Here is a 24,897-nt window from a genome sequence, read left to right on the forward strand (position 1 = left end):
ACAGCTTCCACCCAGTCTAACTCACAGGAACAACAAAGATCTTCTTCAGATCAGAAAAATGGAGTGGTCAAAGACCTGGCATTGAGAGGTTTGCTCACAGTAGATGAATTGCTGGATGCTGAAAAGGAAATCATCAGATTTTGCCAGAGGAAGAGGTTTCCTGATGAATTCTCCAGTCTACAAAGTGGCAAAAATGTGAAAAGGAATAGTCACCTCTTCAAGCTCTCTCCTCTGCTGGAGGATGGTATCCTGAGGGTTGGTGGACGATTAAGTAGGGCGGCTCTGCCTGAAGATGCAAAACATCCTGCTATCCTGACCAAAGAGCTCCACATCTCAGATATTCTCCTAAGGCACATACATCAACAAGTTGGTCATGGAGGACGCAACTACATGTTGTCTAAATTGCGTCAAAGGTACTGGATTCCAGGGGTTGGTACAGCCATAAGGAGGATTCTGTCAAAGTGTGTTGTCTGCCGTAGGCTACAAGCTGTTCCAGGATGCCAGCTGATGGCAGATCTTCCGGTTGACAGGGTCTGTCCGGATGAAGCTCCATTCACCCGAGTCGGTGTGGACTACTTTGGACCTTTTGAGGTCAAGAGCCGGAGGAGCGTTGTAAAAAGATATGGAGTCATATTCACCTGTTTGGCAATACGAGCTATCCACATCGAAGTGGCTCCTTCTTTGGATACAGATTCTTTCATTAATGCCCTACGACGATTCATGGCAAGGCGTGGCCAAGTCCGGGAAATTCGGTCTGATAATGGAACGAACTTTATTGGAGGAGAACGTGAGCTGAGAGAGGCCATCAGAGGTTGGAATCAAGCTCAGATAAATGATGTTCTTCTTCAGAAGGAGATAAAGTGGGTTTTCAACCCTCCAGCAGGATCGCACCATGGTGGCGCCTGGGAAAGGTTGATCAGATCTGTGCGGAAGGTCTTGAATGCCATCTTTAAAGTACAAAATCTTGATGAGGAGGGACTGCACACTGTCCTCTGTGAGGTGGAAGCCATCATTAATGGTCGTCCAATCACCAAGGCCTCAACGGACCCTAATGATCTGGAAGCTTTAACACCTAATCATCTCTTGCTGTTGAAAACCTCCCCTTCCCTACCACCAGGGGAATTTCAAAGAAATGACATCTACGCTCGTCGACGGTGGAAGCAAGTCCAGTATATGTCCAATCTATTCTGGAAGCGATGGACCAAGGAATATTTACCACAGTTGCAGGAACGTCAGAAGTGGACTGGTATCAAGCGCAACTTTGTGGTAGGAGACATCGTGCTTATTGTGGATGAGACAGCACCGCGGAACTCGTGGGTCATGGGAAGAGTCATCCAAGCCTTCCCAGACAGAAGAGGATTCGTGCGACGGCTGCTGATCAAGACTAAGACCAGCTCCTTGGAAAGGCCCATAACCAAAGTCTGTCTACTGCAGGAAGCCTGACCCCTCAGTTCGGAGAGGACTATTTTTTGGACAGCTAGACTGACTTTACTGACTGACAGTGTGACATGGTCATGCTTACTCCATGAAACTGTATTTGAACTTCTGGACTCGACTGGATTTGACTTGTGTTCCAGGGAGAAGAGCATAGTGATGGACTATCAACAAAGACAATTGTGGATTTTTGTGATTTCAGGTTTCTTGTTTACTAGTTATAATGTAATTATTCCAGTGATAATAATTAGGGGCTGGGTTGTAGGTGCCATATGTTAAATATTTATGTTTATGTTGGCATCAGCTGTTAGTTTGACACCTGTCACTCATGTCACAGGGGGGTGTGGTCAAGGCGTAGTAATCTGAATGAATGGGCATATATTCACCTGTTCACCGCGGCGGCTGCATGAGAGGGGGTGAGTAGGGAGAGTGTATTTTTTGTTGACCGCATGAATACCGCTTGATTACCGTTTGAATATACGGACAGAAAGAGTGAACATCTTGCCTTGCCTTGCTTTGCTTTTTGCTGTTTGTTCAGCGTTGGAGGAGAATAAATGCGGACACGGTTTAACAACACGGAAATGGCTTGTCGTTTATGCAGCGCGTCAGCAGTACCATGCTCCCTCACTTAGCCTCTCAGTGATTTCCTTTTTTTTTGTTTTGGAGTCACTACAGAAAGAAAGAAAGAAAGAAAGAAAGAAGAAGAAAGAAAGAAAGAAAGAAAGAAAGAAAGATATGAGCCAAGAAGAAAGAAAGAAAGAAAGAAAGATATGAGCCAGGAAGGAAGGAAGGAAGGAAGGAAGGAAGGAAGGAAGGAAGGAAGGAAGGAAGGAAGAAATGAGCCTGAAAGAAAGTACAGGTGTAACTCATTTTATTGGTTTTTATTAATTCAATTTAATTGGAGTAGTTTAGTAGTATTTAGTATCTTTTAGAGCAGTGTTTTGGGGGCTCCAAAGACTAAATGTGGTGATAGATTTATAGTTAAAAAGGTGGAGCTGAATTGGTATTTTTTTATCGTCATTTTTATCGTTATCGGGATAAATGCCAGAAATTATCGTGATACATTTTTTAGTCCATACCGCCCATCCCTAGTAGACACTACATGCCCAAAACCCTTAACATTATGATTTACGAATATAACAGTTAAGTAAGCAGTGACACACACTGTTGGCTGTTCAGGACAAATAAACAGGAAAGGTAAGCACAATAAATGATTTCCTGTGCAGTATTTTTTGGCGAGCCTTTATCAACTTATGGCATGGTATGAGTTGCATATTGGCAAAAAATTTTAAATTAAAATCCCCCCCCAATCCTGACATAGATCTGCACCCCTGGACATACTCCCAGTAGAGCCTGATTTATGGTTCCGCGTTACATCGACGCAGAGCCTACGGCGTAGACTCTGCGTCGGTGTAACGCGGGACCATAAATCAGCCTCTAAAACACATCTCTCCACCGCACCAGCGGCTCATCACATGACAGCTGCACGACGCTTTCGCTTCGTGGAAAAACTTCCCCAGCAGTGTCCACTTTACCTGGCCGGCCTACCCAAACGTTTAGCTGTCAAAAAAGGAGTAAAAAACCCCGCATATTTGTATTTTTTAAGCCCCTTCCTCCTCCTCGTCCTCCTCGTCCTCGTCTTCATGTGACAGAGACGCCTCGCCCGCCCCAGCCTGCCCGGCTACAGGGGGGTAGAACTGACAACGGGGGCGTTAGAAAACCCACCGTGGATAGTATTAAAGTATTGAGAAGTTGAGCAGCACTTACCTGCGGGGAAAGACGCCCAACTGTCACCGCTGTCTGCTGCGGGTTGTTGATCTGGGGAAAGCTGGCGGCGCGGCGAGACCACTTCCGGTCAATACCCGCCCGGAGGGTTTCAAAATAAGAGCCCTTACCGAGAGCTCAGCAATATCATCATATCATATCATATCATATCATAATCAGAATCAGAATCAGAATCAGAATCAGCTTTATTGGCCAAGTTTGAACATTGCCCGACATTTGACTCCGGTTATTTCGCTCACTGTACTCAGATTTAAAAAGTAGCAACAGTAAATAACAAATGTACAGTAAATAAACAAATGTGGAACATATTGACTTATTGAGGACTGTCTCAGAAAATTGGAATGCAATTACAAAAACAAAAATGTCATACATTCTGGATTCATTACAAATCAACTGAAATATTGCAAGCCTTTTATTATTTTAATATTGGTGATCATGGTTTACAGTTTAAGAAAACTCAAATATCCTATCTCAAAAAATTAGAATATTCTAGGAATCTTAATCTTAAACCATAATCAGCAATATTAAAATAATAAAAGGCTTGCAACATTTCAGTTGAATTGTAATGAATCCAGAATGTATGACATTTTTGTTTTTTTAATTGCATTACAGAAAATAAAGAACTTCATCACAATATTCTAATTTTCTGAGACAGTCCTGCATATACAATTAAAAAAGTGAGAGGTGCAGCAAAATGAGGTAGATATGATTAGATTATTGGGAGGTGCGTTGTTACAGCATTTTGCACGGTGATTGACTCTCTGAGACTCTATGAGTTATGAGAGTTCATCAGAGAAACAATTTTGGGGAAGTAACTGTATAATATATAAACTTATTTATAAGAGCAGCCGAACTGTTGTTGACAGAGGACCACTGAACATCATCGCATTTCCCCAGTTATATTCATTGGTCAAATATTCATTGGTCAAAAAAAGTGTGTGCATTTTACACATTTAACACACTGCATCGACTTAAGAGAAAAGTGTCAAAATATCAAAAGAAGCGAAACAATTTAACAGTCTCATCCAGAAATAAAGAACAGCAGCAAAATAATGTGTTCGAGAGGGAACAGGAGGAAGCTGAACACTTATTTAGTCCTGTCCCTTCCTCACAATATCATATGCCATAGAAAATATAAAAATTAAAATAAAATAAAATAAAATGAGAAAAGAAAAAATAATAATAAAAAAATAAATAAACACAACACAAAAAATTAATAAACAAGATCAAGGCGTAATTAAACTAGCCTCCTACAATATCCTAAACTAAAAAAATGTATTTCCCAGTCACTTCTTTGATGATCCATGACCAGCCATGAATGCAGGTAGTTACAGTTGTATCATATATGATACACGTTGTATGAATTTGTGTGTGAATGATTGAGTGGTCATTCAAAACGAATCTTAAAAGGATTGATGTATGCAGTCTATTCTATTTGCAATTTCCCATATTTGCAAACTTTTAATTTGGTGAACCGGATCCAAACTACGCTACACCAGGAGTATTTCTGGTATAAATGTATTCATAGACAAACCCAGCTTCTATAGTACATTTTCTTATTTTTATTTCTTATTTTACTTGTATTTATAAGTAAGTAGTTTGTTTAATAGTGTCAAAATCGGCTTTTGACGTTTATCAGGTGTAAGTGTAGATTTGCGACACTTGTCCTTTCTTTACGTTGTCGATGTGGACCTACGTGGTTGCTATGGGTGAACTCGGTGAGATTGCGCCCCCTTGCGATAAAGGAGAGAACTGCATGTCACGAGGACTGGCCAGATGTTGAGATGTGGAGGAGGATTATTATTTTTTTTAATATACAGGACTGTCTCAGAAAATTAGAATATTGTGATTTTCTGTAATGCAATTACAAAAACAAAAATGTCATACATTCTGGATTCATTACAAATCAACTGAAATATTGCAAGCCTTTTATTATTTTAATATTGCTGATCATGGCTTACAGTTTAAGAAAACTCAAATATCCTATCTCAAAAAATTAGAATATGCTGGGAATCTTAATCTTAAACTGTAAGCCATAATCAGCAATATTAAAATAATAAAAGGCTTGCAATATTTCAGTTGATTTGTAATGAATCCAGAATGTATGACCCTTTTTTTTCATTGCATTACAGAAAATAAAGAACTTTATCACAATATTCAAATTTTCTGAGAAATTCCTGTATATGGTAATAAGATAGAGGGAAACGCTGAAATTGACACTCATTAGAGGGCCACTATATATATATATATATATATATATATATATATATATATATATATATATATATATATAATAATAATAATAATAATGTAAATAGTTTGCAGTATGACTGAGCCAAATACATCATGCAGTTGTTATATTGCAGTTCTAGCTCCACAACTGTAATATAAGTTGGAATCCTGCACTTTGTGGGTTTTTTTAGCAATCAATGAAATGTATTATCACAACGAGGGATGAATTTTTATGTACCGCATCAGGTAAGATTATATGAAGTATAAATGTATGCCTTAATGGGGGCATGGTCTCTTGATTAACATCTGCCTATATGGTTAATTGCTAGTTGCCACCACTTTGGCTACTTAGCAATTGACATTGCTTTGACTTGTGAAAAGTGAATAAAATCAAACAGAGATGAGAATGAATCAGCAGATTTGATCAAACAGAAAAAGTTGCTTCAAATGTTTTTGATGACATCACGTTCTTGTTATACAGTTGAAAATGTTGCAACCGCTGATGGTGGTTTTTTTGATGAGGCCACTGGCACTGACCAATGAGGGCAAAGCTGTGTTTTTAGATGAGCAAAGGGTGTTCTTTAACACAAGTTAGTCAGTTTAATTTGAGCGTATACCTTTGAGAAATAAAACTTACACTTAATAATAAATGATACTTGGATATATTAACAGGAAATCTACCTTGGGGTGACATTTTTTGAAGTAATTTCATTTTTTCCCAGTTGAAACCATTACAAGGCAACTTTATTTGCTACAACACACACACACACACACAAAAAACTACACGGTTGAGTTCACCAAAGTGTCACAAAGACAGAGAAAAACAGGGTGAGAAACACGTGTTACGACCGTCCCGAAGAGTTTGGACACATTCAGTCCTACCCGAGTGCATTAGTCAGGGGGATTAATAACAGAAATGTCTGTGGTTGAGGCTTTCACACACTCGAGATTTGTGCTGGTGGAAAAAAGGAAACGATTGAGGCTAAAATCAAAACATACAGTATGTATATAGATATTATAACACGTATAATAAATGTTTGTATAAGGCTTCTACAGCTACCATGTCTGACATGTCCTGTAGGTCACAGTTGTCATACACTTAAATCACAGTTACAGGAAGATCACCATGTTCTGAATGCAGGTTTCACTGAAGCATAAAGGCATTGTTGGATAAGTGCTGGATAACTGCGGGAACCGGGAAGACAGACCCCTCCGACTGCTTCACGTCAGCACCGTCGCTGAGGTGCGTGATGACGAGTGTTTAGATTACCACACCGGAACACCGTGGGCGTAAAGGTTCAAACATACAGCAGAGATAAATATATACAATGGATGACGCTGAACATACGGTGCGTTTGTCTTGGGGTTTGACTACGGAAGAGTATTAGGGCCATGCAGGAGAAAAAATATTTGAGAGGGGAAGGTTTTTTTTTATTGTGCACTTTGAGAAAAAAGTCAATCTCGAGAAAAAAGTCGAAATGTCGAGAATAATGTTGAAATACAATTTCAAGAATAAAGTTGAAACATTTCAACTTTATTCACGAAATATTTACTTTTTTCTAAACATTTCGACTTTTTTCTCGACATTTTTTTATTGTGCACTTTGAGAAAAAAGTCGAAATGTCGAGAAAAAAGCCGTAATGTCGAGAATAATGTCGAGATACAATTTCGTGAATAAAGAACAATTAGACTTTTTTCTCGAAATAGTACTTCAACATTAATCTTGACATTTCGACTTTTTTCTCAAAATTGTACTTCAACATTATTCTCGACATTTCGACTTCTTTCTCAACATTTTGACTTTTTTCTCGAAATTGTACTTCAACATTAATCCCGACATTTCGACTTTTTTCTCGACATTTCAACTTTTTTCCTCGACATTTCGACTTTTTACTCGAAGTGCATAATGAAAAAAATCTTCCTCCTCTAAATTATTATCTTTATTTTTCTCCTGCCTGGCCCTGATACTCTTCCGTATTTGACTGAGCAGGGACTCCACAGAGTTTTCATGCTTTCTTCCGAAACCTCCATCAGCAATCAATATAAATGCACGTTTAGGAAATCTTATGTACCTCTGTATTCACAGTCTGAACAATAATCGTACTTAAAGGAAAAACAACTTAAAAATCCAGCCATTCGTAACTTTCTAATGTGATGGGTAACCGTGCTAGCGTTACCTGTACTTGGTGCGTTTTTAAGGTAAAGTTAGTGGCATTTAAGAAGAAGAAGAGCAGCAGGCGATGAAGTATCTCACACATTTCTAGAGGTGGACTTTTCCTTTAACTCGTAGTTGCTTCTAGGTTGGAGGAAGTGCGTGATTACTCGTCATCGGACTTGTTCTAAGGCTTGCCGACCGACCGCCCACCGTGGTTACCGTAGTTACCAAGGGATCAGAGCAGCTTCTTTGATCCGGCACTTTCACAGTCATCGACCCCTGACCCGAAAACAATAAAACAAACAAAAAAACAACCCCAAAATACTACAAAACTACTGGCAAAAGGCTCAGAGAGTTGGGCTGATAATAATATAAAAGGAAAGCACAGTAGAGTTTGGCCTCATTGCTTCTCTTTGATTGTCTTGAGTTGGACACCGGGGCAGCGGGTTGGGGGGGGGGGCTGGATCATGAGAAGTCCCACACAGCGTCTGCAGGGTCGGGGGAGCTTGGGGCGTGGCAGGACGGGGTGGGCGGGCTGGATACTGGCGGGTCTTCGGGGCTGGTGAGGGGCGCTGCCGGGTACGTGAGGCTGAGGAAGGAGTCTCTGGTCTGCCTCTTCACCTGCAACAGGAAACGCAGATCAAAACCACCATCTCTGCTGAAATGATGCATCCTCCCGGGTTCCCGTTAGGTTGAACCCAGGACTTTGGTTCAGTTCAGTTGAGATTTTTCTTTAGTTTTAGCTTTGCAATTGTGTGAAAATGGTGTTTTAAGCAATGAAGATGTTAATATCTCTCTAAACTACAGAAATCCTAGCTGTAGTTTCCCCGCCGTATCGAACGAAGGGGCCTGCTGGCTATGACACCCACCTGTTTGAAGAAGGCGTGGCTCAAAAGTTCACATGCTGAAGGCCTGCCAAACATAAAATCAAAACCCGCATCAGCGTCGAGGTCAACTTGTGCTATAATGGCGCTTTTCCACCAGCACCTACTCGGCTCGACTCAACTCGGACTGGTTTCTTTCCACTACAATTCAGCACCTGGAGCAGAAGTAGGAGGTTGGAGTGAAGCTGCTGTGACATATTTGATTGTGTGATCTAAACTAAGAAGACAACATCACTAAAGATGTAGAACCTGGAGGAGATGATAGATGTGCTGCTGGGTCTGTGGCTTGTGTTCAATATCAAGTTAAAAAATGAGAGTGAGAGAAGTTTCAAGCGGCAACGCTTTTCTTTGTTTGTGTCGGTGCTGCTGAAAAGTCAGCTGGAGCCGTGAGCAGCTATGAAGTGACAGAGATCCTGGTAGATCTGGTCGTTCCTTATCGCCGTCTAGATCCCTTTTTAATTCTCTCCTCAGCCACCAGGTTTATGAACATCTGCACCTCAGAGTTGGATGACGAAATAGACTTTAGCTGCCATTGCTGGTCGAATAAACTGAACAAGAAGCCGTCAGAGTCGCTCTTTCTCTGATTTCCACATCCTGACTCAGACGTCTGACTCCAACCCCCCGACCAATCGGTGGCCTGTAGTGTGATGACGTCAGATACAGCCGACTCAGCTGCTTAGAACCTCGGCAGAGTAGAAACAGAAAAGTATCTACTTGGCACATTAGACCCCTAGTGGGAAAGAACCAAACCGAGTGGAGCCGAGTCGAGTCGGACTGAGTAGGTTTTAGTGGAAAAGCGCCATAAGTGAATGTGATCTTATCTGAGAAGCCCTGGCCGCCACCTGCGCTCGGGCTGCTGCTGCAGACACAGCTGGACCAGGCTGTGCAGCGTGGCCGAGTGGTTCTTGGGTCCGGGGCTCTGAGGTCGGTCGGTGGGAGGGGCGGTGGCGCTGTGCGTCAGGCTCCCCGTGGCCACGCTCTCCCCGATGCCGGAGTCAACCCCGGAGCGCGACACCTTCAGGCCCCCCAGCTCCCCCAGCGGGAAGGGGGCCACGTCCATCAGGCAGCAGTGGGAGCCGCGCAGCTTCTGAAGCAGCATCTGGGCAGGAGGAGACACACTATCATGCTCGTTTAAAGAGGAAAAAACACATTTTCTGTAAGAGATTATCCTCGGAGATCATTGCTGATGTCTTTCCTCCGTGGCTTTATTCTAGCATAAGTCTGAATAACTCTGGAACTCACTGCCATCAGAAATGAAATCCATCTCAGAATTTAACATGTTCATACGGAAGAGTATTAGGGCCAAGTGGGAGAAAAATAAAAATGATATTTTAGAGGAGGAAGATTTTTTTTTCATTATGCACTTCGAGAAAAGTCGAAATGTCGAGAAAAAAGTCGAAATGTCGAGAAAAGTCAAAATGTCGAGAATAACGTTGAAATACAATTTCAAGAAAAAAGTCGAAATGTCGAGAAAAAAGTCGAAATGTTGAGAAAAAAGTCGAAATGTTGAGAAAAGTCGAAATGTCGAGAAAAAAGTCGAAATGTCGAGAAAAAAGTCGAAATACAATTTCAAGAAAAAAGTCGAAATGTCGAGAAAAATGTCGAAATGTCGAGATTAATGTTGAAGTACAATTTCAAGAAAAAAGTCGAAATGTCCAGAAAAAAGTCGAAATGTCCAGAAAAAAGTCGAAATGTCGAGAAAAAAAGTCAAAATGTTGGAGAGTCGAAATGTCGAGAAAAAAGTCGAAATGTCGAGAAAAAATTCGAAATGTCGAGAAAAAGTCAAAATGTCGAGATTAATGTTGAAGTACAATTTCGAGAAAAAAGTCGAAATGTCGAGAAAAAAGTCGAAATACAATTTCAAGAAAAAAGTCGAAATGTCGAGAAAAATGTCGAAATGTCGAGATTAATGTTGAAATACAATTTCAAGAATAAAGTTGAAATTTTGCCTTTTTTCTCAACATTTCAAAAAAACTAAAACCTGGTTAAAGAAGAAAGAAAACTGTACTCATCTGTAAATAGTGTGTATATTTGTGTGGGAGAGTGAGTGAGGGAAGGTTTTATATAATGTAAATGCAATATTGCATTCTTATATTATTGAATTGTATGGTCTTTTTAACTGATGTATGTTAATTTTATATTGTACTGCAATGTTGTGGAAGACCCCAACTGGGGACTGGAGTTGAGAATTACTGTAGCACCAGCTATAAACTCTACATGCATCACATCAGCTGCAAGCTTGTGTCTATGTTTGACTGAATTTTCCCTGTCAAATAAATAAATACAAAAAATGCTAGTAGTAGCATGTCCCAACATGGAGTTTAGGGTGTAATTACATGAGTGCAAGTACACATCCCCCTGCAGCAGCCGACGCGCTGATTACCTGAGTGGGGGGCATGTCCTGGAAAGGCACCCTGCCGCTCACCAGCTCGCACGCTACGATGCCCAAACTGTAGATGTCCGACTTCACTCCATATCCGTGCAGGTCCTACTGAGAACAACAGCACCAGGGAAGGAAGACGGGTTTGATACCGAAAAGGAAACAGACTTAAAAGACAGCTCTTTATAGACACTTAGGGTTGCCAACTCCCTGAAAAATAAATAAGGCCCACCTCATCGGCAGGGCCGGCCAACACTTCCTGGCGTGGTGAATTTTTTTTGCCCCTTTTTTTGTGGGTGAAACGATTTTTTAATTATTTGACTCGAACCTGAATTGAATAAGATGCATATTTTTGAATGACATGAACACATGGAAAACTAATTATTATCCACAATTCAATTTAATACAAAATAACAAAATGAACTGAATAAAATAAGTACCTTTCTTAAACAGAAACCTGTTCTGCTTAACTTAAAATTGTATAAATTCATATAAAACAATAGAAAGAAAGCAGAACATCCATTCTGTAATAGTGCACATTTTTAGTGCAATAACAAAAGTGCAAACAGAAAGTCCTTAGAAAAACATATTTTTGCCTCAAAGGCCATGACTGTAGTACGGAAGAGTATTAGGGCCATGCAGGAAAAAAAATATTTGAGAGAGCAAGATTTTTTTTTATTGTGCACTTTGAGAAAAAAGTTGAAATGTCGAGATTAATGTTGAAACACAATTTCAAGAATAAAGTTGAAATTTCGTGAATAAAGTCGAAATTCTGCCTTTTTTCTCAACATTTCAACTTTATTCACGAAATTTTGAATTTTTTCTTGAAATTGTATTTCAACATTAATCTCGACATTTCGACTTTTTTCTCGACATTTTGACATTTTGACATTTTTCTCGAAGTGCATAATGAAAAAAGAATCTTCCTCTAAAATATTATTTTTATATTTCTCCTGCCTGGCCCTAATACTCTTCTGTACTGTAGGCTACAGTTGTAGTAAAACAGGAAAAAAATAACATTTTATGGCTATTTTTTGACTCTGCAGTAATACGGGACAAAGTCCATCCCTTTTCAGCTCAATACGGGACGCGTACTTTATTTTATAAATACGGGACGATTCCGTTTTTCAAGGGGACGGTTGGCAACCCTATACACACTCCTCCCTCGCCGCCTGCACAGAGTTACACGCCTCGATGCGGCGAGTCCTGACCTGGCGCAGCAGCTCGGGGCTGAGCCACGGCAGCAGCGCCGGGCTGTGGTGCGGCATGTCAAACACAGCCCTCATCCTCTTCCCGTCACGCATCATGTTGTAGATGCTGTGGAGTCCTGAGAGGTAGACCTGCCCCTCTCCTGACAGCAGGATGTGACTGGCCTTCACCCCCCTGGCCGAGAGGAACAAGGCTTTAAGATACAAGTGGGTTGAAGCTTTATTACGGAGTATACTCCGCTTTTCTACAGACCGGTGAACGTAGCCCATCCGATGCAGATACTCCAAGGCTTTCAGCACTCCGTACAGCAGGTAGGCTATCAGGGATTCACTCATTCCATCTGGGAAGTAGGTTTTCAGTAAGGTGTCTGCAGAGCCTGGGCAGGAAGGGATAGGCAGGGGGTCAAAGTAAAATGTAATGTAAATGTAAATGTATTTTATTCATATAGCCCTTTTCAGCCACCACTAGGTGAGCCAAAGTGCTTTACAGAATAAAACATACAGAAATACAACATACAATCATAAAACAGAGCAAAAAAATAAATAGAATAAAAGAAAAAGAGTAAAAAGTGTCACCACCCTACTGGGTATTAAAAGCCATTCTAAATAAATAGGTTTTAAAGTCAGAGATGGTGCGTAAGTTGAAGGGGAGCTTGTTCCAGAGCCGGGGGGGATTGAAAAGGCTCGGTCCCCCCAGCGCTTGAACTTTGACCTGGGCACTTCCAACAACAGTTGAGGATCCCAGCACCTGCCATGCTCACGCACCGTTAAAAGCTCAGATAAATAGGGCAGGGCGAGGCCGTTGAGGGCTTTAAAAACAAACATTAAAAGTTTAAAATCAATTCTAGAATGGACAGGAAGCCAATGGAGTGAATGGAGGACCGGAGTAATGTGCTCACGTCTTTTAGTGTTAGTTAAAAGACGGGCAGCTGAATTCTGCACTAGTTGAAACGGCTAATAGAGGACTTGGAGACGACAACATATAGGCAGAAAAAGGCAGGGCAAAACCTGATGCAGTCATGGAAAAGTCTTGGAAATGTCCACAGCATGCTGCGACGGGCGACGGAGGAGTGTGGGCGGGGCTCACCGTAGGCCATGAGCGGCGTCAGCACCCACAGCTGGCAGCAGGAGTTGAAGACGAGGCGGGAGGTCAGCAGGTTTGGGTGACGGAAGAACCGGGACAGGAGAACCTCGTTCTGCGGTGCAAGACATAGTAAGACGTGAAAAACAAAAGTATCTTTACAAGCTGGTGTTCTTTAAATAGGAGGCTGCAGTTAGGCCTGTGTTGAAAAAAAAAATAGATTTTCTGATTCTAAATCAATTCTCATATTAATTCCTAAAAATAGATTTGTATGTTTAAAGATCGATTTTTTTTCATCATTACAACTTTTGATATTTTTTTGTTTATGCCTACAAAAGGAATGTTTTGTTGGACACGAGAATAACTGGTGCCAGTTTTTGCCTTTAAATATGTTTAAAGGTATGAAAACATTAACGTTTTCCGTTATAATTGCATAAATTGTCTATATTTCATTACTTTATATACTGGCTTGGGGTTACATTTGAATAAAATGCTAAAAGATAGACCGAGAATGGAATGTGGGAAAAAATAAAACCGATTTAATTCGTCCTCTGTTTGCTGCCCTGGATCCGTTTGATAATTCTGCCCCACGATGTTTCTGAAAGCAGTTCTATCAGCATTCTGGGAGGTGATTGGTCCTTACAGCATCATTAGCTGCCAATACTTGCTGTTGAATCTCAATATAATACTAGTATTAATATGTTGCATAACTACACAGTCATATAATTGACATGTTGTACATTTTCTCTTTTTTGTATTGCATTTTGACTTGGCAATAAACTTATTTCTGATCCTGATTCTGATTGACGCAACAGCTCAAAAAACTGTTTTAATAACACTAACCCAAATCAATATTGGAATCGAATCAAATAAAATCTTGATTATCGATTCTGAATCTTAAGAATCGGAATTGAATCGATTCTTGACATCTGAATGGATCGCCAGCCCTGGCTGCGGTGCAACTCACCAGGAGCTGCAGCAGCTCCTCCTCCGTGCACTCGTCCAGGTTGGTGTGTTTGAGCGCCACCAGCTGGCCGGTGGGGGTGTGGCGCGCCATGCTCACCTGGCTCAGGTTATTGAAGCCCCTCCCTGTGACACAGAGGTTGGGCGTGAAGCGAAATCTTGCGACAAGATGCAAAAGCCCGGTGTAAAGGAGAAATGGGAGCTTGAAATGAATGTGAGAATAGAGGACGGAATCTGGGAGGACATGTGTTTGAATTAGCATTCAGGTATCAACATATGGAAAGATTTGGACTGGAAAACAAAAGTCAGATTTTTTAGGACCCCACTAATCGTCTCAACATTTTATAAACATCCAGTATCTCCACTTTGTTGGGGGAACTGTGGGTTGATTGGTGATCATTCACGTCTTCTGGGACTGTACAGTACTGGAAAGGTTTTGGCGAGATGTAAAGGAGGAGATTGAAAAGATATTGAACACTGTAATCCCTATGGATCCTATGCTATTTGTACTGGGAATATTCCCGGACAATGTAACAAGAGATATATACTACGTATACTTTTGATGATTGCAAGAAAGACTAACTGTAAATTGCAAGAAGACACTCTCACCAACAAGAACTCAGTGGAAGATGAGACTGAAACAAATCTATGTTATGGAGCACATGACGGCTAAGCTGCAGATGAGAATGGACTTGTTCCTGCAAAGATGGACACCAGTGAAGGAATATTTAAACATGTAACCATTTAAGTGCTAACTTGAACAAATGTGACTGAAAAGCCCTCTGTCAAGGATTGTTCAAAAATGTCTTGAGAACTATTGTAATTGTCATTTTAATAAAGTTCAAAAAAAGAAAGATGCAAAAGCCCTACAGTCTGTGCAGGTGTGATCAGTACTGGAGTTGAGGGGGGATGAGGGGGGAGGCATCCCCCCCTGAAATAAAAATGTCCAAATCATCCCCCCTGTAAAACTGCCATCCCTCCTTTCCATCCTTTATGTCATTTCATCAATTAATGTGGTTTTACTGCTATTTCAACATTTAGACCAGAAAAATAACACCAGAAAAATAACTTATTTGATCATTTTCACCTGTTTCAAGTAAATTTTCACTTGAAATACAGTAAGTAGGAAAATCTGCCAGTGGGACAAGATTTATCTTCTTATTACAAGCAAAGAAATCTTGTTCCACTGGCAGATTTTTCTACTTATTTCAAGTGAAAATCTACTTGAAAGTTGAAACAGGTGAAAATTGTTGTTTTTTCCATTGATGAGTCTTGTTTTAAGTGTAATGAGATTTTTTTTATTAAAATGAGACATTTTAACTAGAAATAAGACAAATATTCTTGTTAAGATTTTGAGTTTTTGCAGTGATCCATTTTACTTATCCTGTGAAGGACAGAGTCATATTGATAAGTTCAGAAAACTGTTTTTTATTGTTGTGTTTTGATGTATTAGATGTAAGCTCAGTGGATATTTAAAGCTTACAGAAGGCTGCATTTAACTGCTGCTATGTCATTCCTGCAGTATTTCTGCAGGTGTTTTGGTCAGTGCTATTATTTGTAATATATTATATTATTTGTAATCAGCACAAATTATCTGTCCCCATATGATAAAATCTACCATCCCCTCTGATTTGACAACTCGAGTACTGGGTGTGGTGGTCTGTGCAGGTGTGATGGTCTCTGCAGGACAGGTGTGATGGTGTGTGCAGGTGTGTGCAGGTGTGTGCAGGTGTGATGGTCTCACCCAGCTCCGACAGCAGCTGGTAGTGCGCCGGCTCCGCTGACAGCCCTGTGATGTCATCGCCACCCGCTGGCCCTTGAAGCGTGAACTCAGAACCGTCGCAGCTCTGCAGGGACGCACACACAAACACATTCATCACAGGGGGAATGCACGTTTAAGTCTTTTATGACGTTATCAGTCTCTGCTGGTGATCAAGATCATCTATTGTTAACTAGGTTGTTTATTTACACGTCTTCTTTCCAGTCGACTCTGTTTTTACTGTTAAGCACTTTGTGCTGCATTTTATTGTGGAAAAAAGTGCTATATATAGTCCGAAACAACTGTATGACAGATTATACTATAATTTTGCTCACCATGGTTACAGTACAAGAATAACATCAGAAAGGAGGTTCATACTACCAAGGGTGAGAACAGGTTTGATACAGAGAACTGTTCTTTACAGAGCCATGGTTGGCTGGAACTCTATACCAGTTCATATTTCTCATGCAGGTAGCAAAGATTGGTTTAAGATTCAATTAAAACAATATCTTTTAAAATGTAATGAATTATGATTTGACATTTGGAAAGAAATAGAATTAAGTTTGAATAGAATTACAGGTAGTGTAAATCCTATCACAATAAAGGTGAAAAGTGGTCAAGAATTCTAAGATATGGTCATTTCAGGCAGGTATTGTTTATGAAGGTGTTTTATTTGATTTCATTTCAATGTATTTATGTCTGAGAATGATGGTGATTTAGTTTTATCCTCTGTGTTGTTTGTGACTAAGGGAGTTGTGTCTATTATTGTTTTGTTTGTCATGTATAATGTATGTTTGTTATGTATTAAGTGTTAATTTGTGTTTATGTTGGACCCCAGGAACAATAGCTAATGCTGTTGCTAATGCTAATGGGGATCCTAAATAAAACCAACAAACAGTAAATAAAGTTTGATTTGATAAAGGAGAGTTTCCTTCATTTTTCTTTCAGACATGAAGAAAATAGGGTTTGTGTCATTTTTCTACACATTCCAACCATTCTGGTTGCATCTGTAAGTTAAAAGGCACATCATGTCACTGAAGCAGGAGTACAGTTCATTTTAACCGAACCCATGGCATTTGTAATCAATATTTTTCTGATTCTTAACATCAAGATGAAGTATCACATGTCCAATACTCAGCTACATGCAACATCTGGGTATCCTTTGCCAAGAATGCCATGATTTCCCTCCTTTTACCATGTTTCATTGGTTATACCAGCTGTTTGCTGTCGCTGCTTTGAATCTTAGCAGTTTTGCTTTTGTTCATTTTGTCAAATCTAAGATGTTAGGTGGGATGATGCCGTTTTAAATTTCAGATGAGGTGTGTGGCTATTTATTCACTTGTGGACAATTTTGGCACCATTTTAGCTTTCCTTGACATGCTAAACACAAAACAAAAAATCTTTTCTTTCCTATTTTGGAATATAAAAGGATCCATGTGCAAAAGGACAGATACTTTTACCAACTTTTTATTTTTTATCCAGACTTGTAAATACCAACCTTTATGTCAACTGCAATATTGTTTCCATCAAATTGATTTCACCTCCACTTACATATAAAATAAAGTTATATTCTAAAGATGCAGATAACCTTTATGAGCTGAGGGAATATTTAGTAGAAATAGACTAAATCCACCCTGAAAAATACTGAACACAAAGAAAAGAGAGGAAAAACACCTTCTCCCATCTTCTCCGGAGCACTCTTCCTTGATATGAATATATATTATGTAATATAATATAATTATATAAATATGAAGAAAAGGCCACAAGGTGAAAGATGTGGCAGGTTGCTCACACTCATCCTCCTGTCTTGATATTTATATATTCAAGTTTGTGTGGCTGGATGAAAATAACTGGAACTGGAATGAAGTGGCAGCTGAGACATCGAGGTAAGAGCCTCTTTTAACATTTAGAGAAGTGAACCAGCTCTCGCCATGGCTGTCAAATCCATTCTTCCAGGTCATTTCTCACATTTAGGAACGTCCCTTAGGTTCAGATAGCGGCCAGCAGGTGGCGCTGTGACACAGAGAACGGGAGAGAGAAGGCGGCAGGGGAGGATGCTTGCAGTTTAGGTGATGCAGACGGATTTTGGGACATCATTTGCACTTCCAAAATAACCTTTTGGTTACACATTGTTTGATTCTTGCCTCGCTGTCCCAGCGTCTCGTCTGTCACCGGGGGGGGCTGATCTTCGCAGTACATTCATAATTATTATTAAGAAATTAATAATAAGTATTAAACACTGGGTACTGCATTGAGAAAAATGAGGAATTCATCAGTTTAATGAGAAATGTTTGGGAGGGGAACTCTTGTGGAGTCTGATGACGTGTCTGGTTCAAAATAATTTCCCTCACTATGACCACTTTCACAACTTTGAGGCACGTCTTAACCAGACAGGTGATACATGGACAGTGATGACATGATGGAGGAGTGTCAGTGTGATGTCTGCCTCCATGCTGACAGCGTTCTCGGCTACTGACCAGGAACTGGTGGCTGGTGTCCTCATAGCGCTCCTCTATGTCCATGGGCTGGACCTGAGAGTGGGATATGCAGGAACAGTCCTGGTGAAGGCAGGGGGAGGGAGGGAAGGAAGGGGGGAAGCACAGGTGAGTCATGCCCGTACAGGACGAGGAGGCATGGAGGGGAAGAATGGAAGGAAGAAGGGAGGTGGAGGATGAAGTGCTGCGTCGAGGAAGTAGGAAGGGGCTGAGATCAGCCGGAGGAGCAAGCATCTGCAAATAGGCATGCGAAGGCACTCGGGGGATTTGATTAGAAAGTGATGGACAGAGAAGTAACATGACATAATGTGTCCCATCAGAGCAAAATAATGACTATGTAATCAGATGAGCCCATTAGATGTCAGGGATTAACAAATATTTTCATGCACCACAAATGACAGTTTCCCACTAATGGAACTCACAAAGCTAAATGAATACCTGCCAGATTATTTGAAATCAAATGAAAGCATCTATGTAATTAAGCTACAAATCTGATTGTATCATGTCCCATCATCAGCGTGAGCTGGAGTCGTGACTATACTTGTACTATGTCACAATTAAAGCCACATGTGGGAAGGGGGAAAAACTCGTGAGGCGTCATAATCTTACCAAGAAAGACATGGAGTCCTTTTGTCGGCGGCAAAATCACAGACATTCATCCGCTCGCAGGCTGCAGGAGACCGATCCCGGTGGAGGGACCCGGCAGGATGAAGCACAGCAGTGAAACATGAGACACACTGACTGAAAATCCTCCACTAGACAAGTAAGCATCCATCCATCCAGCATCCATCCATCCAGCCCTGCTCGTCTGCAGCTTACCTGGCTGTATCAGTGCAGGAGGTGGTGCTCCCCGCTCAGGCCAGGCTGCACAAAAGGAACAAAAACCTTTCCATTCATCAGGTGTTTAATCCCGTCTATCCATAATGCAGAAATACAGTTCCCAAATCTATCTCCAATTTGTGTTATTTAAACTAACTTCTGTCGGGACCGAGACCACTCCGAATCTGCCATAACAATACACCGTTATTCAAATAACTTACTAAATTACAAGGTATGAGAAGTTGTTTGGCAGTTACGGTGACATATGTGAATATATGTGACTCAGTTTTACAATTCGGCTTACTTTAGCACCAACTAAGATGTGTATTTGGTCTGTTACGTTAATTCAAAGTCCCCTACATGTAACAAAAAGAGGCTGCTTACCTTTTCTCGATGTAAACAAGTCACTAACACAAAGAGAGGACTGCTATCCTAGACCCGTGCCGCTTATTCAGGTCATGTACTCTTAGTCACTGTTAAAATCAGACCGTTTGTGCTGAAAGTTAATGTTATTAAGGAACCATGTTAAGACGGTAGACCTAAAACTCGCTCTTTTAGAGGACTTTTAATTTGACACAGACAACTGTCGCCTGATAAAGACGTCACTGACTCCGCCGTCGCCGCGTGATGACGTCAGCGCCAGCTCCCTCCTCCATTGTTTGGCTGTTTTGTGGATGAAAGGCTGAAAGGCTGAGCTGCAGGTCCCGCTGGGGTTTTCCTTAGCAAGGGATAATGTCCAAATAGGGTAAGTTACACAAATCTTTTCTTTTTATTATCTTTTTATTGTGAGATAGTGACGCTAACTGTACCAGGGATGCCGTTGGTGTGAACCAGCTCAAGCCTGATTCATGGTTCCGCGTTAAATCGACGCAGAGCCTACGCCGTAGGATACGGCGTAGGCTCTGCGTCGATTTAACGCGGAACCCTGAATCAGCCCACGCAGCAACAACTGTCATGAGACATCACTGGGGACAGAAACACGCTACACTTCGGCTCAGCTCTTCAAAATAGCTTAATGACATTAAACATTACGGATAAACTTAAATTAAATTTCCCTGGTCAGCTGCAGCATTAACTGTGTCTTGCTCTGTATTGGTATCTGTGGACGAACTGGAGCTAACATCGGATTAAGACGTCGTCCGTTTTTGTTTCAGATTGTGAGTTATAGATATTAAATCATCTTGAATCATGTAAAATGTAGCCAGTTTTGGACTGATAAAAATGTGGAAAGTCATATTTATAAAGGCCTACTGTAGGCTCCTTTATAAACATGCTTAAATAAGCGTATCATTAGTGATAACTGGTAAAGCTGTTGTTTACATTTCAATAACCGTCATGATGTCTCTATGTCTTGTAATCTTGGTTTATAAACGACTCATAACATCTAAATTATTCCCCATGTAACTTAATTGTACAAGTGGAGTTTGTGGAGTTATGTTTTTCCTGCTAAAGTAGCCTTACATCACGTTTTCCATGTATGTCTAAGGTATATTATTTTTTATTGTTAGGGGTGGGTATTGGGAAGGACCTCACAATACGATACGCATCACGATACTTGAGCCACGACACGATACAAATTGCGATATCCCGATTTTGCAATATATATCCCGATATATCGCAATATTCTATATAGTTCACCGAAAAATTTAAAAATGCCTTACACATCTTAAAATCCAAGTTGTATATATGTACATCAGATGATAGTGATAATGCATTGGACAGACTGAGTCAAAACAATGTAATTCAAACTTTCCATTTTAATTATGCAACATATTTGCATGAAAAAACACACTGAAACACAATGAAAAGTGCAGTGTGTGCATTATTCTTAGATACAAAATACTCAAAATAAAATGCAGTGTCTCACCCACACTGAAATTGAAATCACAAAAATACAGTACAGCTACTTGCCCCTGACTTAAAATTACAAAAATAAAATGCAGTGTCTCACCCACTGAAATCACAAAATAAAGTGCAGCTAGGGGTGGGCAAAAATATTGATACGGCAATATATCGCGATACATACATTGAATATCGATATCGTATCGGGAGACTATGTATCGCGATATATTGCCGTATCAATATTTTTGCCCACCCCTATTTATTGTTGTTGTTTATTGGAAGGATCTCCATTAGCTTCCGCCTTGGTGACCACTAATCTTCCTGTGGTCCATAAAGTACATAAAATATTACATAAATGATAACATCTAAGACATAAATACAAATATTGTAGAACATTTTCAGCATTTCATAAGTTTAAAAGGTAGTTTTTTTTTATTTGGCAGAGTTAAACTAGACATATTCTGAAATTTTCTCCAGAAATTAAAACCAGAGGTCTTAATACATTGCGTGTGACGACTTTCACTGAGCCGCATGTTAAGATTTCCATCTTTACATCAGCTGGTAGAATTATATAAAGCAACAGTGCATATGCAAAGTTAGTGGTGTGTATGTGTTGTTGTTTTTTTTTCTTCTGTCAAGCAGTTACTTGGCATCGTATATACTAATGTGGCTTGATGTGGTGTTAATTATACTAATAGACCGCAGTGACCAGCTGTAGGTGATCCTGCAACGGTCCGGGGAGGGAGCTTGGCGAAGCAGCAGGCGCAGGCTGCCTTTCCCCCTGGCCAAGGGCCGCTAGCCAGGACTGACTGGAGGATAGCTCATTGCTCTCCCGCTCTGGCAGCTGGCGGACTAAAAAGGGGATTAAGCTTGAGTAAAGACAGCTCCTGCCAAGATGGCATCACCCGGAGCTCAGACAAAAACAGCCAACAAAGGCGGTCTTTAGAAAATCTATTTGTTTGTTCAGTTATTTTTATACAGTCTACGGGCTGGCCCAAAACAAAGTGACACGGTGCTGTCCTGAAAGATCTTTTGAGCTTACATCCACCTCAGATACCCAACAATATGACGTCAGGCACAGGGAAAGATCATTTTCATAACATTAACATTTAATATTCATAGTCCCGACTTGTCTTCTTCAAAGTTTTTGCAGATTTCTCTGGCGTAGTAGATGGGCCCGATCCTCATGATGGACGTCTATTATTCGCATTTTAGTCCCCAGAGTTAAAAATGTCAATGCCACGATATCGTAGGCACTCCGTTCCCAATTTTGCTTCGTGGCATGTCACTCATATTGCTCAAGGATTGTTGGGAGTACTCGCTCTTGGAGGATAATATTCTTTATTTATTGCTGTATTTTGTGTACAGTAAGTTAACCCACTCATTCGATGAGAGGCAACATGGATGGTCTCTGGCTGGGTCACTGCTGGAGTGAGACAGGAGTCATGGTAGCAGTTGGCTTTTCCTCCGTGGAAAATTGATTTTACACATTTCTCAAGCAGTTTGGGGTGGGTTTTATCTGAGAAAGAAGTCTTCAGCTGTCCAGTTTTTGTATTTCCTGCAGAATGTTGGTCTCTCCTGGGTATTTTTCCTCGTAAAGAAATGCTGGGCTGTTGTCCAAAAATCTTCTCACTGTCCGTGCAGATGCATTTGCACTCAAACACGTAACATGCTTTGGACTAGATGCTTGTCCGTAGCTGAATCCTCTCAAGGAAACAATCCTCATGCTTGCTGGACACTCATGGGCCTCCTGAGGTGCAATTCACTGCAGTAGAACCCTTTCTCTGACTGAGAAAGGAAGGAAAACCCTTTTTCCTCTGTTTGTTGATAACGTGGTGAATAGTTCAATATTTGTAGCAGTAGCTGAAGGCATTTTGTTGCAAGGCAGTGATGGCACATGCGTTGGCGTGTAGGTAACCATCTCTTAACTGCCTTCCTTGTGTCAGTCTTGTGTTGACTGCCCAAAATATTTGAGGTCACGTGGTACTGGCCCGTACAGCAAATCATCTTGAAAATGAAGCCATTTTTTATTTTGTTAATTTTCAAATGAGCTTTTAATCCAACAATAGCAGAGTGTGGTCACATGACATGTTGTATATAGCCGGTGTAACGTCTTTGGTATGGCGTGAGACAAGTCTGCTGATTCCACTCAGAGACTCCTGGTCGTACAGTTAAAGCCTCTTATCCAGTCACTGTCACATGCTCGGTTTCTCCTCCAGAATCTCACATTAGTAGTTCTGGTTCTGGTGCTGAATGAGCTGACAAAAAGACAAAAGTTTGTTGTTATATTAGAGTGTCAGGGTTATTTTCTTTTGTTTTTGACTTCAATTTGTGTTTGAAGCGTATTCTGCTGAGATGCTGCTGTGCTGGTTGCAGGTCATCAGCTGAATGTAGATCAGACATGATGTGAAGTGAAGTCTAAAAAGCTGATGGAAGCAGGCGTCCCTGTGGGACAGATGTGACACAGACTCACTGCTGTGCTCTCTGTGACAGAGTCACTTTGATGGCTGCTCTCTCGCCTCTATGGATTTCACATCTTTATGTTGTCAACAATCTGAAGCAGAGTTTTTGTTTGTGGCGCCAATAAAACATTAACCATACATAATCCATTTAAGTTCTGTTTTTAATTTAGCATTGTCAAGAGGGTGATGTGAGTTTTTCTGTCTGACTACGTTAGTCATATAATGACTTACAGGCATTTGGACAGATTCAGCAGCTGACATTTTAAATCAGAGGAAGCATTTGAAAAAATGGAAACATACTGGATGCTGAATGTTTTTACTCTGCTCTTACTAATAATTAAAGTATAATATGTCTGTTTTAGGCACAACATGAATCTGAGCACTGTCAGTAAGCAGTTGCAGTGTCATCAAAGTATCAAAGCATCAGTGTAAATGCAAAGCAGCATGTGTAGACTGCAGGGTTGCGTGCATGAGATCTCCGTTAATCTGCTTCGTGAAGCATACAGTTTCCAGCTTCGCTGTTATGCAAGCCGAGGATGAATGTCGCCTAAGGACTCTGCTTTTGCAGCGGCATGTTGGTTGGTAGTCGTAAACTCGGAGATATTCCAGATAAGCCACGGCAGACTGATGGGCCGTGTGGTTTGGATGTAGTCTGGCGTCTTCTATTTTACATAATGTCTCTTGCAAGCAGCAAGCAGCAAACCTTCCATATAACACCAGTATCAACAGCTGCACTTCTGTCTACAAAGGTTAAAAGTTGAGGACAGAATGAATGCTGCACTTTTGTTTTCAATATGGAAGGTTTTACAATCCAAAACTCCATTTTATCAGTACAATCAGTTAAGACACAATCTAGAGTCATATACATACGCCACTAGACAGGCAACAAAGGGCCGGTTTTCACTTCCTAAGCCAAACACCAATTTTCTGAAGCATACACTAGAATATAGATCAATGAAATCATGGAATTCTTTACCACTACAGTATATGACTAATTTAACACAAAAATCAATATTCAAAAAGCAAATTAAGAAACACCTTGGAATATCATATGTATAGGATCCCATACACGCACACACACTTATACAGATACATACTGGACAGGGTAAGGTGTATTTTTGATCTGATTTTCATGGCCTAGATGTTTTACTGTATATTGGAATGTTTCATGTATGTTTTCTTTGCTTTAAGATAATGATTTACATGTACGGTAAAGTTTAATGTAGGTTTGTCGTGTTATTTCCTTTTCTTTCTTTATGTCTTGTTTTTAACTGTATGTTTTTAAATGTATTGTGTTTTAATGTGGACTCCAGTAAGACTAGCTGTGTTTAAGGGCATAGCTAATGGGGATCCTTACAAATAAACAAATGTACGTGATTCATTAGATTCCTCTCACCT

At 40.5% G+C, this 24,897-nt stretch overlaps 3 protein-coding genes across 4 annotated transcripts in view; 1 reads left to right on the plus strand and 2 right to left on the minus strand.

Moving 5' to 3' along the window:
- The window catches only part of nbeal1 (neurobeachin-like 1), an 87,493-nt gene extending 84,210 nt beyond the window's left edge, over positions 1-3,283 (minus strand). Inside the window, exon 1 of the mRNA XM_061715912.1 lies at positions 3,202-3,283. The gene's annotated coding sequence lies outside the window, so the exon portion shown is untranslated. The remainder of the gene's footprint in view (positions 1-3,201) is intronic.
- Positions 3,284-7,145: 3,862 nt separating this feature from the next.
- Positions 7,146-19,781, minus strand: stradb (STE20 related adaptor beta). 2 transcript variants are annotated; one of them, XM_061716176.1, is made up of 13 exons: positions 19,580-19,781; positions 19,196-19,240; positions 18,986-19,046; positions 18,359-18,439; positions 15,867-15,969; positions 14,127-14,248; positions 13,166-13,274; positions 12,332-12,455; positions 12,082-12,253; positions 10,874-10,978; positions 9,333-9,589; positions 8,476-8,518; positions 7,146-8,227 (listed from the first exon to the last, which is right to left on the minus strand). In XM_061716176.1, the coding sequence occupies exons 3-13, from the start codon at positions 18,995-18,997 to the stop codon at positions 8,072-8,074; spliced, it is 1,284 nt and encodes a 427-aa protein (XP_061572160.1). In that variant the 5' UTR covers positions 18,998-19,046; positions 19,196-19,240; positions 19,580-19,781; the 3' UTR covers positions 7,146-8,071. The 2 variants fall into 2 exon arrangements, with proteins under 2 accessions (XP_061572160.1, XP_061572159.1); XM_061716175.1 differs by having other exon boundaries at positions 12,082-12,455.
- A 61-nt stretch (positions 19,782-19,842) lies between these two features.
- The window catches only part of trak2 (trafficking protein, kinesin binding 2), a 28,683-nt gene continuing 23,628 nt past the window's right edge, over positions 19,843-24,897 (plus strand). The window contains 1 exon segment of the mRNA XM_061716174.1: positions 19,843-19,940. The gene's annotated coding sequence lies outside the window, so the exon portion shown is untranslated.

Source organism: Cololabis saira, chromosome 24 (assembly GCF_033807715.1).
Source record: "Cololabis saira isolate AMF1-May2022 chromosome 24, fColSai1.1, whole genome shotgun sequence".
Taxonomy (NCBI): Eukaryota; Metazoa; Chordata; class Actinopteri; order Beloniformes; family Belonidae; genus Cololabis; species Cololabis saira.